The 15556-nt window shown below is 37.6% G+C and overlaps 1 protein-coding gene across 1 annotated transcript; it reads right to left on the bottom strand.

Annotated features, from left to right (window-relative positions):
* Window positions 1–3730: 3730 nt before the first annotated feature.
* On the bottom strand, window positions 3731–14389 carry ostf1 (osteoclast stimulating factor 1). Its single transcript, XM_047381991.1, has 10 exons — window positions 14236–14389; window positions 10538–10584; window positions 8087–8137; window positions 7762–7825; window positions 7606–7659; window positions 7413–7520; window positions 7198–7247; window positions 5977–6055; window positions 5688–5786; window positions 3731–4711 (listed from the first exon to the last, which is right to left on the bottom strand). The coding sequence occupies exons 1-10, from the start codon at window positions 14267–14269 to the stop codon at window positions 4653–4655; spliced, it is 645 nt and encodes a 214-aa protein (XP_047237947.1). The 5' UTR covers window positions 14270–14389; the 3' UTR covers window positions 3731–4652.
* Between the last annotated feature and the right edge of the window lie 1167 nt (window positions 14390–15556).

Genomic DNA, 15556 nt, shown 5'->3' on the forward strand with positions numbered 1-15556 from the left:
CCGGTCCTGTTCATAACTTTTATGGACAGGATTTCTAGGTGCAGCCAAGGGCCGGAGGGGGTCTGGTTTGGGGACAAGTGGATTTCGTCTCTTCTTTTTGCGGATGACGTGGTCCTGCTGGCCCGCTCTAGCTAAGACCTACAGCATGCGCTGGGGCACTTTGCGGCCGAGTGTGAAGTGAAGCGGCTGGGATGAAGATCAGCTCCTCCAAGTCTGAGGCCATGGTTCTCGACCGGAAAAGGGTGGCTTGTCCTATCCAGGTTGGAGGGGAGTTCCTGCCTCAAGTGGAGGAGTTTAAGTATCTCGGGGTCTTGTTCACAAGTGATGGAATAATGGAGCGGGAGATCGACAGGTCGATCGGCGCGGCTACCGCAGTAATGGGGTCACTCTGCCGGTCCGTTGTGGTGAAGAAAGAGGTGAGCCGAAAAGCGAAGCTCTCGATTTACCGGTCGGTCTACGTTCCTACCCTCACCTATGGCCATGAACTTTGGGTCATGACCGAAAGAACGAGATCCCAAATACAAGCGGCTGAAATGAGCTTCCTCCGTAGGGTGGCCGGGCACTCCCTTAGAGATAGGGTGAGGAGCTCGGCCATCCGGGAGGGGCTCGGAGTAGAACCGCTGCTCCTCCACATCGAGAGGAGCCAGTTGAGGTGGCTCGGGCATCTATACCGGATGCCTCCTGGACGCCTTCCTCGGGAGGTGTTCCAGGCACGTCCCACCGGGAGGAGGCCCAGGGGACGGCCCAGGACAGGCTGGAGGGACTATGTCTCTCGGCTGGCCTGGGAATGCCTTGGGCTCCCCCCAGAGGTGTCTGGGGGGAGGGGAGTCTGGGCGTCTCTGTTGAGTCTGCTGCCCCTGCGACCTGGTCCCGGATAAAGCGGAAGACGACGAGTACGAGAAATAAAAGAAAAAAACCTGAATCAAGAGTAATAATTTGAGGATGTGCACACTTTTTTCCATGTTTCTGCCCAGCAGATGTTAGTTTTTTTTTTCATAAAATTGTACAGGATAATTCACACATTAAAGGTGGAATGTATATAGATATTTATCATGGTCTCATCTTTTTATGATGACAAAAAGCTGGCTTTTTACGTAAAGTGCATACATTGTTTGAGATCCAGTAGTAGATTTCATGTTTGAGTCTAAAATGTCCTCGATCCATTTAGTTTTGTTTCGTTTAACTGAACCATCGAGCTGCTTTAATGCAAATCTTCATCTGCTGGAACTCATTCATATCTGCAAGGTTCATGTTCTGACTTTCTTTCTGAGCAGAAGCGGTTGTCACTTGAAGAAAACAAACACAGAAACCTCTGCAACTCAGTAGCTGGTGTAATTCTTGAACAACAATCGGAAAGTCTGGATTTTCGTTTCCGAACTTGACATTTTAGACCATGTGCAATAAGGCAATCGTTTATTCTGTGTTCAGATCACATGGATGTTCGCAATGAGATCTGTCAGTATTAGTGTCTGACACCCTGTGCTTTATTTTAATCGTCTGATAACCTCTCTTTTCTGTTGCCTATTTTCACCTTTAAGTTGTAATAAACCTGTTTTTGACTGGGCTGAATTAAATCCTTATGACATCTTTTGCTTTTGTGCTGCAGTCGTATTAGAAATTATTTCTGCGGAAAACAAAGGCAATATGTTTTCAGTTTTAAAAGAGCCAATCTTTAGATAAAAGGAAGTTTAGAAATCTCTATTTCATTTAAGGTTATTTAGAAATCTTATGCCTAATAACTCATAAAAATCCCGCACTGATTCAACCTTGTTGTTTGATTTTTTTTTTCCTAATATGTGTTTTGGTCCGACCGAAATGTTATATTTCCTCTTTGTAAGCACTTCACAGTCCAGACAAAGATAATTTTTTATGTTTTAAAAAGGTCTCCAGTGTACTTGATTTCAGCATCTTCAGGTGTATTTCAAGTATTGTTTTCATGTTTTTTCTTTGTTTGCTACCAAATTTAATAAGTCGCCACTGTCGAAATGTTTCATCTGATATCTAAAGACGGAGCTATTCTTGAGACCACAGACAACTTGGAGATACAATATATCAGATATGTGTAAACCTGATGGTCATTCCAGTTTTTTTTAAAGTGGCACAAAGTTTTCCTTTGTACTTTGGTATTTCCAGTTGAGCTGTTACTTAAAATATAGTAAGATAGTTTTGATTTAGTCTCCCTTGAAAGCTCAAAGACACAAACTTGTTTAAAAAAGCCTTATAAAACTTTTGCAGATTTTTAATAAAATGTGCCTTGTTGAAAGGGCAGCATTTTCATTTATCATTGCTTTTATTACTAGAAATGTTTCAAGAAAGAAAAAAAAATTGTATTTAAAAAATGTTTTTTCAGCTTTCCAAAAGGTACTAAAATTGGAAGTAGTGGTTTGCCACAATACATTTGCTAAAGTAGTCAGGTTATTTCTGCATTTTCAAATAGCCCATGGCAAGAGCATAGTAAATCTAAGATAATTTTGTCTATTCTGCTCATTTTGTTCATGAGTGTGCCCTATCTTTTTATATCTCAGCAGCATGTGTGGTCAGATTTTCATAATATTTTGACTTTAAAAAAATATATAACTTTTAAAAAGTTTCTCAGATAAGAGTAAAAAAAAGTGTTGCTTCATGCAAAAAGATGCATTGGTTAAACTAAATTCACCTTGTGCTCTGCTAGCTTAAAGTGTAGAGAAACTTTTTAACATCGCCAACAGATGCCTCCAACATTTTGCATATTACTTCATATCTACTGAAAGCTCATATTGAAACTAATTCATATGTACAATAAATTTTATCTTAATTTATCAACTTTAACTACATTAGCTGTTTTTTTTTGCTATTTAGCTAGAAATAGCCAGATTTAGCAAAAATCCCACCATTTTGTCAGGATTCAATGGACAGAGGAACAGTTCTTGATCATTCTATTTTGGTAAACAATTTAAATAAAAAAAATTAAACAGTCTCCGTGGATCTTCAATAAATTTATTATGCATAAAGAATTTACAGGGAGCTAAAGCTCACTATCAACTTGAGGTACAGTAGTGGATTTATGCTAGCTGGCTTGCAGCTCAGACTCATTACCACCAATAGATGGCTTGCTCATGCTGCAGACCATCTTTATACTGATGTTACCCAATGCAGACATATTTAACAAATCATGTCTCCTGGTTTAGTTATGATTTAATATTAATGGTAGCAAACCCAGAAATCATGAATAAGTGTTGCCCACCTACTTAATACCAACTAATTAAAAAGGGAAATTATAAATACTTTAATTTTCTTATGCTGTATTAACTTTAGGTGTTTATTTTGAGTTGAAAAAGATGGATGTTTTTCTGTAAAGAGGAATAATTTCTGCTAAAACAAAAACTTTTTGGTTAAATGTCAAAAATTGCTGAAAGGAAATCAAGTTTAAGAGCATTTCTCTGCTTTTTTTTCCCCCTGGTTGTGGCGGTTATGTAGCATGGATATTTCATAGACTTGTATCATCTCTCTTGACATGCGTTTGCCCTTTCTGCCTTCTGGGAATGTCAACATGCTGATGTTTTAATAAATGATTTCTTGAAACTTTGAACTAATTTTGTAGTTTTTCCCCCACCTTTCCACCTATAGATTATTTAACTACAAACATGTAGATTGTTTTGCTTAGAAAAAAAAGGATTTTTAAGTATTTATATGTACTATTTCATTTATTAGACTGGCCTCTGAGCTATGCTTACAATTATTTAAGAGAGACTGGACCTTTAAATCTTTATTGCAGTTTCAAGCTAGCAGAAATGTGAAACAACACAATCATCCTCAGAAGACAAAAACATGCTTACAGTTACACTCAACCAAAGACAAATATTCTGTGGCATATATTTAAAAGGCACTTTGTTAAATTCAGATAGAAAAGCAGCAATAAATTGGAAATTTACTCCCAGGATGGAAACCAAACATTAAAAGCTTCAGAAGAGATTAGAGAGAAACTGAAACGTCTGTTTCAGATATGTCCTGCAGCTACAGTGAACTGACAGCAGGTCTCTATCACCGGTGGAAATGTTGCAAAAACACAACAGGCTAGTTTTATTTGATTATTAGCATGCACGAAGACTTACCCAATTAATCCTATCAATGTACATTAGTAACATTTTAAATTTAGGTTTCTAAACAGTCCACTATTTAAACAGAAAGCCTAAAAGATAAATGCACATTTCTTTTGCTCATCAATGTTTTAATGGAGCAAGAAGCTGCAACGGTTTAATTCATTTTGGTCTAGTGTGAAGTTCAGGAATAAAATTAGAGCTTGGAAACAAAATAGAGGTTATATAAATCTTTGAATCTGCATTGGCACTTTAAATTTCCATTATAAATACATAATTTGTAAGTTTTAAAATGTGTCTCTGAAAAGCTTTGGTCACAACTCTTCCACTACATACATCCTGCCCCTCAGCCCACCGTGTTTGCTGTTTATGCTCCTATATGAGGAAATGCTCAGCAAAGCGCGTTGAAACTGAAGGGCCAAGAAATGAAGTGTTTGAAGAAAACATTTCAATTAAAACGGAGTTACAGGTAACCCATTTTAGACTTGCAAAAAACAATACAAAACTCAAGTTTCCACAACCTCCAGAGAACCAATGGAAGTCAGTGAAGATGGTCCAACTGAGCCGGAAGCTGGCTCAGTCCGAGTCCTCGTCGTCCAAATACTCTTCAGCGTTGCTGTGTGTGCGGTTGACGGCTAGAACAACAGAAACAAAGTGTGGTTTTAAAGCCCTTACAGGTGCACCCTTGAAAAGTTCACGTATTTTAGTAATTCACGTTAAAAAGCGAAACCTATATATTATATATATTTATTGTAAACAATGATACATTTTGCTTATTTCTGTTCAGTTTGATATCAGGGCTCACAGCTAAAAAAAAAACTCAAAAATGTGTTTTGTAAAAAACACCAATAAAAAAGAAAAGGATTTTTAGTCCACATATTGTGTAATCTATGCACTGAATACTTGGTTGAAGATCCTTTCTGCATGAATTCCTGCATCAATGCAGCATTTCATCAAAGCAATCAGCCTGGAGCTCTGCTGAGGATTTGAACTCAGGATGTAAGGTGGATGGATTAAGATGTATTTATTTATTTATTTTTTTTTAAATACAACTGTTTCTTGTAAAGAAAGATACAAGAGAAAGTCTGGAAATGCAAATGTTATTTTGATATAGGTGGAAACGGCTCAGTGCCACTCTTTTCAAGACTATTTAGAAAACGTACTTTTCTGTCCAACAATGTGATTTTTTTTCCTCCCACTCACAATTCTTAAATCGTAGCTTTTCTTTGCTTTATTTAATCGTACTCTTTTATGCTATACTAATCTTTCGCTTTAACATATTTCTCAACCTTCCATAATTAAAGCCATATTTACCATAATAACCTGCATTACATTAAGTATCTGAACAGGGCATGGTAACACATCAAGTCACATTAGCAGGGAGGTTTTTATAACACTATACATAGTGGCTATATCAGTAAATGAGATTTAAAGAGCGATTTCTTCTTCAAAATTACTACAATGCGTCTCCGTTCAGTTTGATACTTCGACGATCCTGTTTTCTATTAATCCAGACTTAGTTGCAACTGAGGCAACAGTTTCTCTTGGTGTTATGTAGGAGCCTTGTTCCCCATTTCTGTGCATGTGAGCATGCTGTGAGGCAGAACTTACCGTTTCCCTGCTTCCTTTTGAGAAGTGAAGCACACTGGGCATTGGTGGCCATCTCGAGAGCAAGTTTACTCTCGTTGTTTCTGATGTCTGTCCGTGCATCTGAAACGCAAACATCGACACTGAGGAAAGCTACAGTGATGTGACAAAAAAATAAATAACTGTCTGGAAAAAGAAAAATATTTAGGATCATTTTTTAGATTCTTCCAGCTAGGTTTCCATATAAAGCGTCCAAATAAAGCTGATGACCTAAATTGCCAGTATCCATTTTAAAAAAGAAGGGCAAACTCACTTTTGTTAAGCAGCATTTCCACAATATCGGAATAACCCTTCCAGGCGGCAGCGTGGAGCACTGTGTCTCCAAGTTTATTCTAAAAACACAAAAAAGAATAATTACAAACACTTCAGCAAACTATGACACTATATGACATAACTACAACCGTGGTTAAAAGTAACATTCTTAATCTATTTGAAATCTGTGGTAAAATTGTTCCCAAAAAAAAAAGCCGTTTTAATAATCCTAATTCAGGACTGTAACGTCAAAAAAAGATTGAATTAAAATCTAGAGCAATGTTAATATCGTTAATTTTAATTTAGTTTCAGTCACAATTTACGGTAGTCCTTTTAAGGTTTAGTCTAGTTTTAGTCGGCTTCATTATACAATATTTTAGTTGACTCAAACATAAAGTATTAGAAGAATGGATGCTTAATAAGAGTCTATTTTATGGACGCATTTCAATGTGAAAATATTTTCTTTCCAACAAGATGAGACATTTATCCTTGGATGAAATTAAAGTTACATTTTAAAACAGACAAACCAACTTTTGTCATTTTAAGCAACTTTATATGGATTAACTTTTTGATTAAGTCTCAATTTTTCCAATTTAAATTTAAGTTTTCCAATACGTCTAAGATTAAATATGACTGACTTTGACGTTTTGGGTATCGTTCCTCTTAACTCAGTGGCTCATTTTCCCCAGCATGAAAATATTTGCTGTGTTTATACTTTCCATTTTATTTATTACAGCTTTAAATATCTGTAATTGTGATATTTGTTTGTTTTATAGGGTTTTATTGGGTTGTCATTTGGATGTAAGATGTTTAGTAGAGACAAACCTGCAGAGTCAGATTTTTCTTTCCAAGAACTACACAACTTTAGAGAAAAAAATGTGGAATCCAACAGAAAATGAAGGAGTTACGTCTTCATTTCAGCATCAGAGCAAAGGTCTCTACATTTTATCTTTTTAAATAAAAAAATGCATGCAAGCACTTGTCATTAGTTGAAGGATTTACAGACAGACAATGGTGGAAGATCCTAGTGTTTATGCATTTAATGAAGGGGGGGATCTAATCTCTCACATTTATTGGTGCTTTTCTAGTGAACGGTATTGATTTAATATTCAGAGATTAAAGTCGGAAAAGGTTTCCCATTTTCAGACATCATTACGTCTCTCTTCTAACAGTATAAAACTAGCTTTTTGTGAAGCTGAATGAGCTTTTAAAATGACCTCACCTGCTGGTCGAGCTCCACATTAGGCTGTGTTAGCAACAACTCCACCACATCTGACAGAAAACAGAGCACAAATGAGATATGTTTGGGTTAGTATTCATTCAGGAAACGAAGAAGGGCCAAAAAAAAAACTTCCTTTTTGTTACCCTACTCCCCAAGCAAAACAATCCATTCTCTGTCTCATATTCAAAGATAAATGAAATGATATTCACTATTACCTTTATGCCCGCCGTGGCATCCCCAGTAGAGGGCAGTGTTGCCCGCCTTATCCAGCCCGTTAATTCCAACCTTGTTCTCCAGACATTCCCTCAGCCAGCTCATATTGCCTGAAATTGTTCACAAATGAGCGGAAAAAACACAGGGCTACTTGAAAATATTAAGAGATCGAACGATTTTAATTCTTAGTCATACCTCGCTTTGCAGCTTCATGCATCGGATTATCAATAGATTCTGCCTGCTCGGCCACTGAAAAACAGGAACATCAGAGCATCACGTAAGACCCCTCTCTTTTTATCAAATCTGAAGTTATTAGGTTAATGATTTTTTGATGAGCTTTCCTTTACTTACCATAGTTACTAGGAATTAGTCCTGTCCTCCCTCTACATGTCCCCTTCCACCAATTAGTGTCGCTCTGAAATTACCAGCAATGCAAATTGCTGAATCTTTTATATTTAAATACCAGGATAAAAAGAGCAGATTTAACAGCACAGAGAAGTGAAATAAAGATGGAGCTTGTTATGTGACCAAAGATAGAGAAGCGATGGATGACACTATGAAAGGGGAGACAAAAAAAAAAAAAATGCAACAATCGCAGGATTCACAGAAAGAGGAAGAATAACCGCAGAGTCAAAGCTTGTGGAAAAACAGCAGATAAATCTGAACTTGGACCAACCGTGTCTGAGATGTACAAAATGTCTCCTTCTTCAAAGTACAACTCATCTGGCTGAAAAAATAAAGATACAGTGTTACTTTGGAACAATTACACACATATTATCCTTACAGGGACCTTGTACTGACTTCCAGTCATGCTATAACCTAACCCTGATCATGACCCTAAACTCAAATCATAGCTTAGTCTAAAACCTAACCATTAACCCACATAACCCATCTCAGGGCAAAATGTCCACACAATGTTGGTTTTCAAATCTGTGTGTGGACACACACACACACACACACATATCTGTGTTTTACTATCTTTATGAGGACTTTTCAGTTACTTCCATTGACTTCCATTAATTTTCCTTGATTTTTAGTGCCTAACCCTAACCCTGACACTAAACTCACCCTCACCCTAACCAGTTAATACCTAACCCTAACAATAACTCAATTCATACCCTCGTCCTAAACCTAAACCTAACCCCTGTCCCAAGAACGGAATTTGGAAAAGTGAGGACCAGAAAAATGTCCTCACTTTGTCAAAATGTCCTCACTTTGTCAAAATGTCCTCACTTTGCAATAAAAAAAAAAAATTGGTTCTCACTCAGCAGCAAGTACAAGAACACACACATTATTCAAAATTCAGCTCCTTTATTCTTATCTAAATCAAAATTAACTTATGAAAGTCCTCTTTTAATTGTTGATGCACAAAGTCAGTGAATGCACCTTAATCACTACCAGGTTATCCTGACAAGACTTTTCTGTGTTTTGTTCCCGAGTAAAAAAAGTGTCTTCTTTCAGTATCAGTGAGGTGTTTAAAAATAAAACCGTAGGAAGCACTTAAATTATAAGAAGCTTCCAGAAAGGAAACTAATTTCTATGGTATCAGAGAACTAGACTTCAGCAGGTCCCGGTCATTGCGCTCCGTCACAATTTTGGTGAATTTGTTCCCGATTACTGCAGACAGCAGAATGTCTTGGCAGCCTTTTGAAAACCAGAGAGTTAAGGTAAAGGTCAGCATTCACTGGGGCAGGGGTCTCCAACCTGTGGCAGCATGTGGCTCTTAAGCTCCTCCATGGTGGCTTTTATTAACTGAACAAAAATGATTCTGAATTGGGGAATAATAATTTTATTAAAAAGACAAAAAGAAGGAAGAACTACTAAAACTATCCATAGAAACTATTTTTTCAGAGTTGTTTTTCTTTTTCATTTCTTTATATATGTTAATAGACTGCAAGTTAATTGCTGATATATGTGAAGTTGGCTATATTCCCTAAAATTATCTAGAACTGGCCTTATTCTACCCAGGAAAGGGGCACTCTTGGCAAAAAAAAAAGCTCTTTGGATTTTAAAGGCCGTTGAAGCCGACCCCTAATTACAGTTAGTAATGTTCGCTTGCCGTACTAAACAAGTTACGAATATAAGATGCTAAAGTCAGTTTAAAATGCAAACTCTTTTGTCTTTGTTCTACATTAGCAAAGCCCAGTTTTAAAGTGACTGCTCTGTCTTACACACAGAGTGACATCACCTCTGCCCTTAATATAAATATATATATAGTCATTGTAGTAGAAAGGCTAGGAAAAAGAAATGTTGAATGATGTTAGTTACTGAAGATGAGAGAATAGAAATAGGGTTCAACCTCTTTTGGACGAGTGTTGGGAATTAGCATTTAAGCCTGTTCCAGCCTGAATACAGCCTCGGCTGGCGGTAAATACTAAAAATGCTGGTTGATACAGGATATTATTTTTTTAATATTCTGACCCTAGTGGTCAAATTTAGCACTACATCTGCTTGATCTAAAGGAGGTTGTGCTGAAAAAAATTAATTATTTTGACAAAATTGTGAAAATTTGAAATTTTGTTCATGTATCTCCATGTATTTAATAAAATGATTACTTAGGACGATCAAGAAATAAATAATAACTACATACACTAATAGACATTTCTTATTGTGAATAAGAGGACGAAGCCCCAGAGACTGTGCAGCAAAGTGATTTTGCAGTATTTGGCTATGTTTGAAATAACAACACTTGGTCAAAAATATATGTTGTAATTCAATTTCAAACCCCTGTTTGAACGGTGGAAAACGTTTGTTTTATTCCCTATGAGCCTAAGGTCCCTAATTACCATCAGATCAAGATTTACACTGATTGTATATTCAAATTTACAATCTATTTCTGTATCAGATTGACAGCAAAATCGTTATATTTAGCTATATATGCATTCAGACACTATGGGGGTTGACAAAAATCCCCATATTCTCTATTTCTTTTCAGATTTTTGCATCTAGAATAATTGCTGTTCAATTGCTCTATCCCTGAAACTAGTCCAGACTATGATTTAATGCGTCCTTCTGGAACAAATATCTTCTTAGCAAGATTACAAATCAAGTGCAATTTAATAAAAGACATTGATAAAAGGCCAACATTAATCACAAGATATTGTCAAACTTAAATAAAAGCTCTTACTGTTCTGGGATCGAAGGTGAACAACGCTCTGAACACCTTAACTTGGCCTAGCAAAGAACACAGAAACAGTTTGTTAAATAAAATATTTGACCTCCACATGGGTTTATACGTGCAGCAAAGCAGTAAACCGAACACATGTTGGCGAAGACGCATATAGGACAGGTAGAAGGATGGGCATACAATCAGTGCAGGTTCACTGCTGCAGGCGAGCTGGCTTTAACATGCTGAAAACACTCATATGCAAGAACAACAAATCAGATAGGTGTGCCTCCCCTGCAGCCGACAACAATACACACACACACACATTACTACATGCAGCACAGGAACAAAGACACACGGAGGTCATTGAGCAACATGGCCGCTTTGCAGCAAGAATGCAACCCGTGTGGTTGTGGTCCGTGCTCGCAAATATATTTCGGAAACCCACAAAAAAAGCTCACAGGAGTATTTTTAAGCTGTTAACTTTTTGGACCAAATAAAAACCTGAAATTATGCACACTGTCCTGCACTGTATGTTGACAACATAAATGCAAAGTTTAGTAAACAGACACACCGCCTGGTTACGCACACATAACAGGTACTGCGTCAATTTGACCAGAACGACGCAAACTCTGCAATAAAACAAGAGGACATATTTGCATCTTCCTTTTTGGTCAGGCGTCACCCTGTACTACTTCACTCTGCTGACTTCCTTTTCAAAGGTGCCATACCCAGATAAGTTTGGTCAGCAATATGATTTAAAACTACACAAACGTTTGATGCATTTGTTGATATGTGCATTTATTATTGCCCATCTGTTTGCTTCACTGGAAGAGCTCTACTAAATACAATTTGCAGTGTTCATCTATAGCAACAGTGGTTACACAATTACACAAACACACATCAGAAGTGGTCCAAACACTCACAGTCCAGAAATCACACATAATGTAATAAACGTAAAGATGAATCAAGGGGCCGATGTTGAGTTATATTTATCAGTATTGACGTTGAATATATTTAATGTATTAAGAGTTTTTCACATCTTATTTCTGTACATTAGATGTTTGTAACTCATCTTCTTTGCTGCTCAGCGTGTCTAGAAGTTAAACTACCTCTGCATAACAGCAGCTCTGTTCATGTGTGCTGTTCTGCAAGCCCAGTCATGTTACTTTAAACATACAAACGCCTGCGCTCATGAGGCCAGGTTCTGGCTTTACTTTGAACTCTCTGTGATATAGTGGAGTTAAGAAAAAGATATGGAAAACTTACCTCGACTAGAACTAAAACAGAAAAATAAATAGTGTTTTTGTACAGTCCAAAACATCTAATAATATCTGTATCTAACTTATTAATTGCTAAATAAGAGAGTTTGTCCTTGGCTCATATTGCTGCACTAAAAATCTTTGGCATGTTGCATAATAAATCTCATCCTTGCAAGATTCTGACAGCAAGCCAAGCGCCAACTAATTAAAGAAACATCCACAAGCCTGGTCTTGTTAAACCTGAAAACAACACTCAGGATACACGTGGCTGTGATCAGTGAAAAATAAATAAATAAAACACAATACACCAGCATTAGTCCTGAGTGAGGACCTGGATTAATCTTTATAAAAGATTATATATTTTTTACATCTTAAATTAATGAAAAGCAGAAATCCAAAGCAATCCTAAAAAAAGGAACAAAAGCAACCAAATATAGACTCTTCGCACAACCAGATGCAGCAGAAAAATACAATTAGTGAATCCTCGGACATGTTACGTGAACCAGACATGCAACATGGTGCAGAATTGCCAAATAAGACTGGATGGTGTTTTGTAGAGCCATCTGTCACTCATTTGTCAATTAATGACATGTATTTTGTTACTGCTTAGATATTAACAGGAAGCAGGCATAGGTGCAGTCCCGGATGAGATGAACTTCTGCTCATTCTCATTGTGATATCACATTAAATAACACCAGTGATAAGTGTAAACTATGTTTGCAAGAAATGTTTTAACAAATAGATAATTCATGTACTGAAACCATGGCTTATAAGTTTATTTTCAGTTGTAAAGTATTTTCAGGAATTACTGAGATAAATGGTCATAAAAAGTTCTGATTTCTAACTAAACCAGAAATGCCACTGAATGAATCCTAGAGGTAGATATGATTATAAAACTGCAAATGCACAAAAGGCCAATTACCCTGTTTCTAATTCGTCATTGGTGTTGTTAAGTGTGCACTGCTCTCTAATATTCATTCACCCTTTGTCTTCTGCTCATCTGGGATCAACTTGAGACTCTGTGCACCTTCTTATGAAGGATCCCAAGGCAATCGCAGGCCAGGGGGGATATACGGTCCTGTTTACTTGTTCTGGGTCTGCACATAGTGGAACGTGCCTAAAAAAAAAAAAACCTCGAAAGGCTGGTGCCCATGGGGCATCCCAGACATCCGTCACCTCTGTGGAGGAGCAGCAGCTCTACTCCCAACTTCTCGTCTTATCTTTAAGGCAGAGCCCAGCCACCCTATCGATAGTAATGCATTGCATCACACACTACAAGCTATTGCTGCATGACATTACAGAGACATGCATCTGCAATTAGTTTTGGACCAGTTACCTCTATCAAGAGCAACCGGGATTTTAAAAGGCTCCGGTTTCGAAACTGCGAATATTTTCTGTCGTGCGGATATAATCCTTTAAAGATAGCAAGGAAAGTGCTGGAGTGACTGGAATATTCTCAGGCGGTGCCCCTCCCCCACCTGCAGCTGCACACTACTGATCAGCTGGCTGAAAGATGGCAAACACACTTTTCACTTGCTGCTTGGAAATATAAAACAGATGGTCATAAAACTAAATTAGCATTAACCAGTTAAGTCCTTCAATACATTTTGTTTAAAAATGTTGTGTAAATACTTTGATACAGTGGTATTTTTAACCCAAGTTAGGGGACCATACTCAGAACTGATGCCCAATTGTAATAATACTGTTAAGAATTGTGATCCTGATATTCATAGCGATTACCCCACATTTTCCTCATCATGATATTCTCACTAAATTGTAATTTTAAATCCACAAAGATACAAACATGGCACCTAAAATACAATATTCTCCAAAATATTACATCCAAGTTGTCCCTGCGATCGCGGTGTTGCACACACTTGCACTGCGATTTAATATATTGTGCTGCTCGACAACAAACTCTTAAATTACCTCACAAATCAAGCAGGATCCATCTGAAACAGTCTTTGTGTTGATTAAGTCTGGTTTTAATCAACTTGGGTATGTCATTTCAAATAAGCCAGCCGTAGTCTTTAAAATGTGTTGTAAACCTAAACATTACGTTTCGTGCATTTTTTTTCAAACCTCATTGGAAAGATGAATGTTTAATATTCCCGTTCATTCATATTTGAATAGTTGGTGCATTGGCATTACGGTATGAGTTTTGGAAATAGGGAAGTGGCAGCGGCCTCAGAGACTGTTGACCCTGCCGCTCAGCAAAGAACCAACCAAAGCCTCCTTATCCCTTCCTATGTAATCACCTAACAGAATGACACCGGACAAAACACTGAATTACGGTTTTAACCTCTTCTAAGCCGGGGTTTTAGACAAGCTTCACGAGCTCACCCGCCGCCAAGTAACTTAAATCCCTCAACAAAATGCGCTGTCCACTTACTAAACAACACCAAAACGGTTTTTGGGGTTAGGTTAAGCCAAAAGTCTGCGCAGAGCTAGTCTTACCTGGCTTAGCCGGTTTAGGAGGAGGTTTAGACATCTGTGAGGTCCGAAGACAAACTGAAAGAAGGTGAGAAGCTCTAGGAAGAGTCGACGCTGGACTGTGGTTCACTGAAGCTAACGTTGCTAATGAGGAAGTTATCTTAAGCGGAAAACTTGACGTGCGCATGCGCACTGTTTATAGTAGATCAGCGATAGATAGATAGATAGATAGATAGATAGATAGATAGATAGATAGATAGATAGATAGATAGATAGATAGATAGATAGATAGATAGATAGATAGATAGATAGATAGATAGATAGATAGATAGACATAGATAGATAGATAGATAGATAGATAGATAGATAGATAGATAGATAGATAGATAGATAGATAGATAGATAGATAGATAGATAGATAGATAGATAGATAGATAGATAGATAGATAGATAGATAGATAGATAGATAGATAGATAGATAGATAGATCCTAGAGGGACTCCTATTGGCCCATTTGAATAAGCAAACAATAAACAGAACAACAACAAACCCACTGTCATCTGGACAAAGCCAGCAGCACTGTGAGGATCATGTTCTTTGATTTCTCCAGTAAATTTAATACAATTCAACCTGATTTGCTTTGTCAGAAACTCCAGAAGACTCAGGTGGAGGCCTCAACAATCTCCTGGATCAAAGACTACCTGATAAACAGACCACAGTTTGTGAGACTGAAGGGTTGTGAGTCTAACCAGGTAGTCAGCAGCACAGGAGCACCACAGGGGACTGTACTCTCAGACTTCCAGTACAAGACAGACTCCTGTCATCTGCAGAAATACTCAGATGATTCTGCAGTTGTGGGGTGGATCAGAGATGGACAAGAACCTCAGTACAGGATGGTGGTGGACCGCTTTGTGGCATGGTGTGGAGACAATCATCTCATCTTGAATGTGAATAAAACAAAGGAGAGGGTTGTAGATTTTAAGAGAAACAAGAATAGGTCAAATAGTATTTACTTCATGGGAGAAGAAGTGGAGGTGGTGGAGGAGTATAAATACCTTGGTGTTCACCTGGACAATAGACTAGAGTGGAGATGCAACCGTGAAGCGACAGAGCAGACTGTACTTCTTGAGGAAGCAAGATGCTGCATATTTTCTATTACGGTAGTCTGTTGTGGAGAGTGTGATCTCTTGTGTAATATAAGCAAACAACAACATTTAATTTCCCTTGGAGAAGAATAAAGTATTTTTGAATTGAATTGAATTATGTACTCCTGGCCTGTAGAGGACAGTGTTGAGTTGCTTACGCTTGTATTAACCTGTTATGTACAACAGAGTTGGAGAGTAAAG

This window comes from Girardinichthys multiradiatus, chromosome 12, assembly GCF_021462225.1.
Source record: "Girardinichthys multiradiatus isolate DD_20200921_A chromosome 12, DD_fGirMul_XY1, whole genome shotgun sequence".
Lineage (NCBI taxonomy): Eukaryota > Metazoa > Chordata > Actinopteri > Cyprinodontiformes > Goodeidae > Girardinichthys > Girardinichthys multiradiatus.

Excerpts from the sequence above, each read along its gene's own strand:
- ostf1 (XM_047381991.1), bottom strand. The coding sequence starts at position 14,269 with ATGTCTAAACCTCCTCCTAAACCGGCTAAGCCAG. Across the intron at positions 7,826-8,086 it reads TTTTGTACATCTCAGACACG|AGCGACACTAATTGGTGGAA; the intron begins GTTGGTCCAAGT and ends TGGTAATTTCAG. Across the intron at positions 7,660-7,761 it reads ACTAATTCCTAGTAACTATG|TGGCCGAGCAGGCAGAATCT; the intron begins GTAAGTAAAGGA and ends CCTGTTTTTCAG.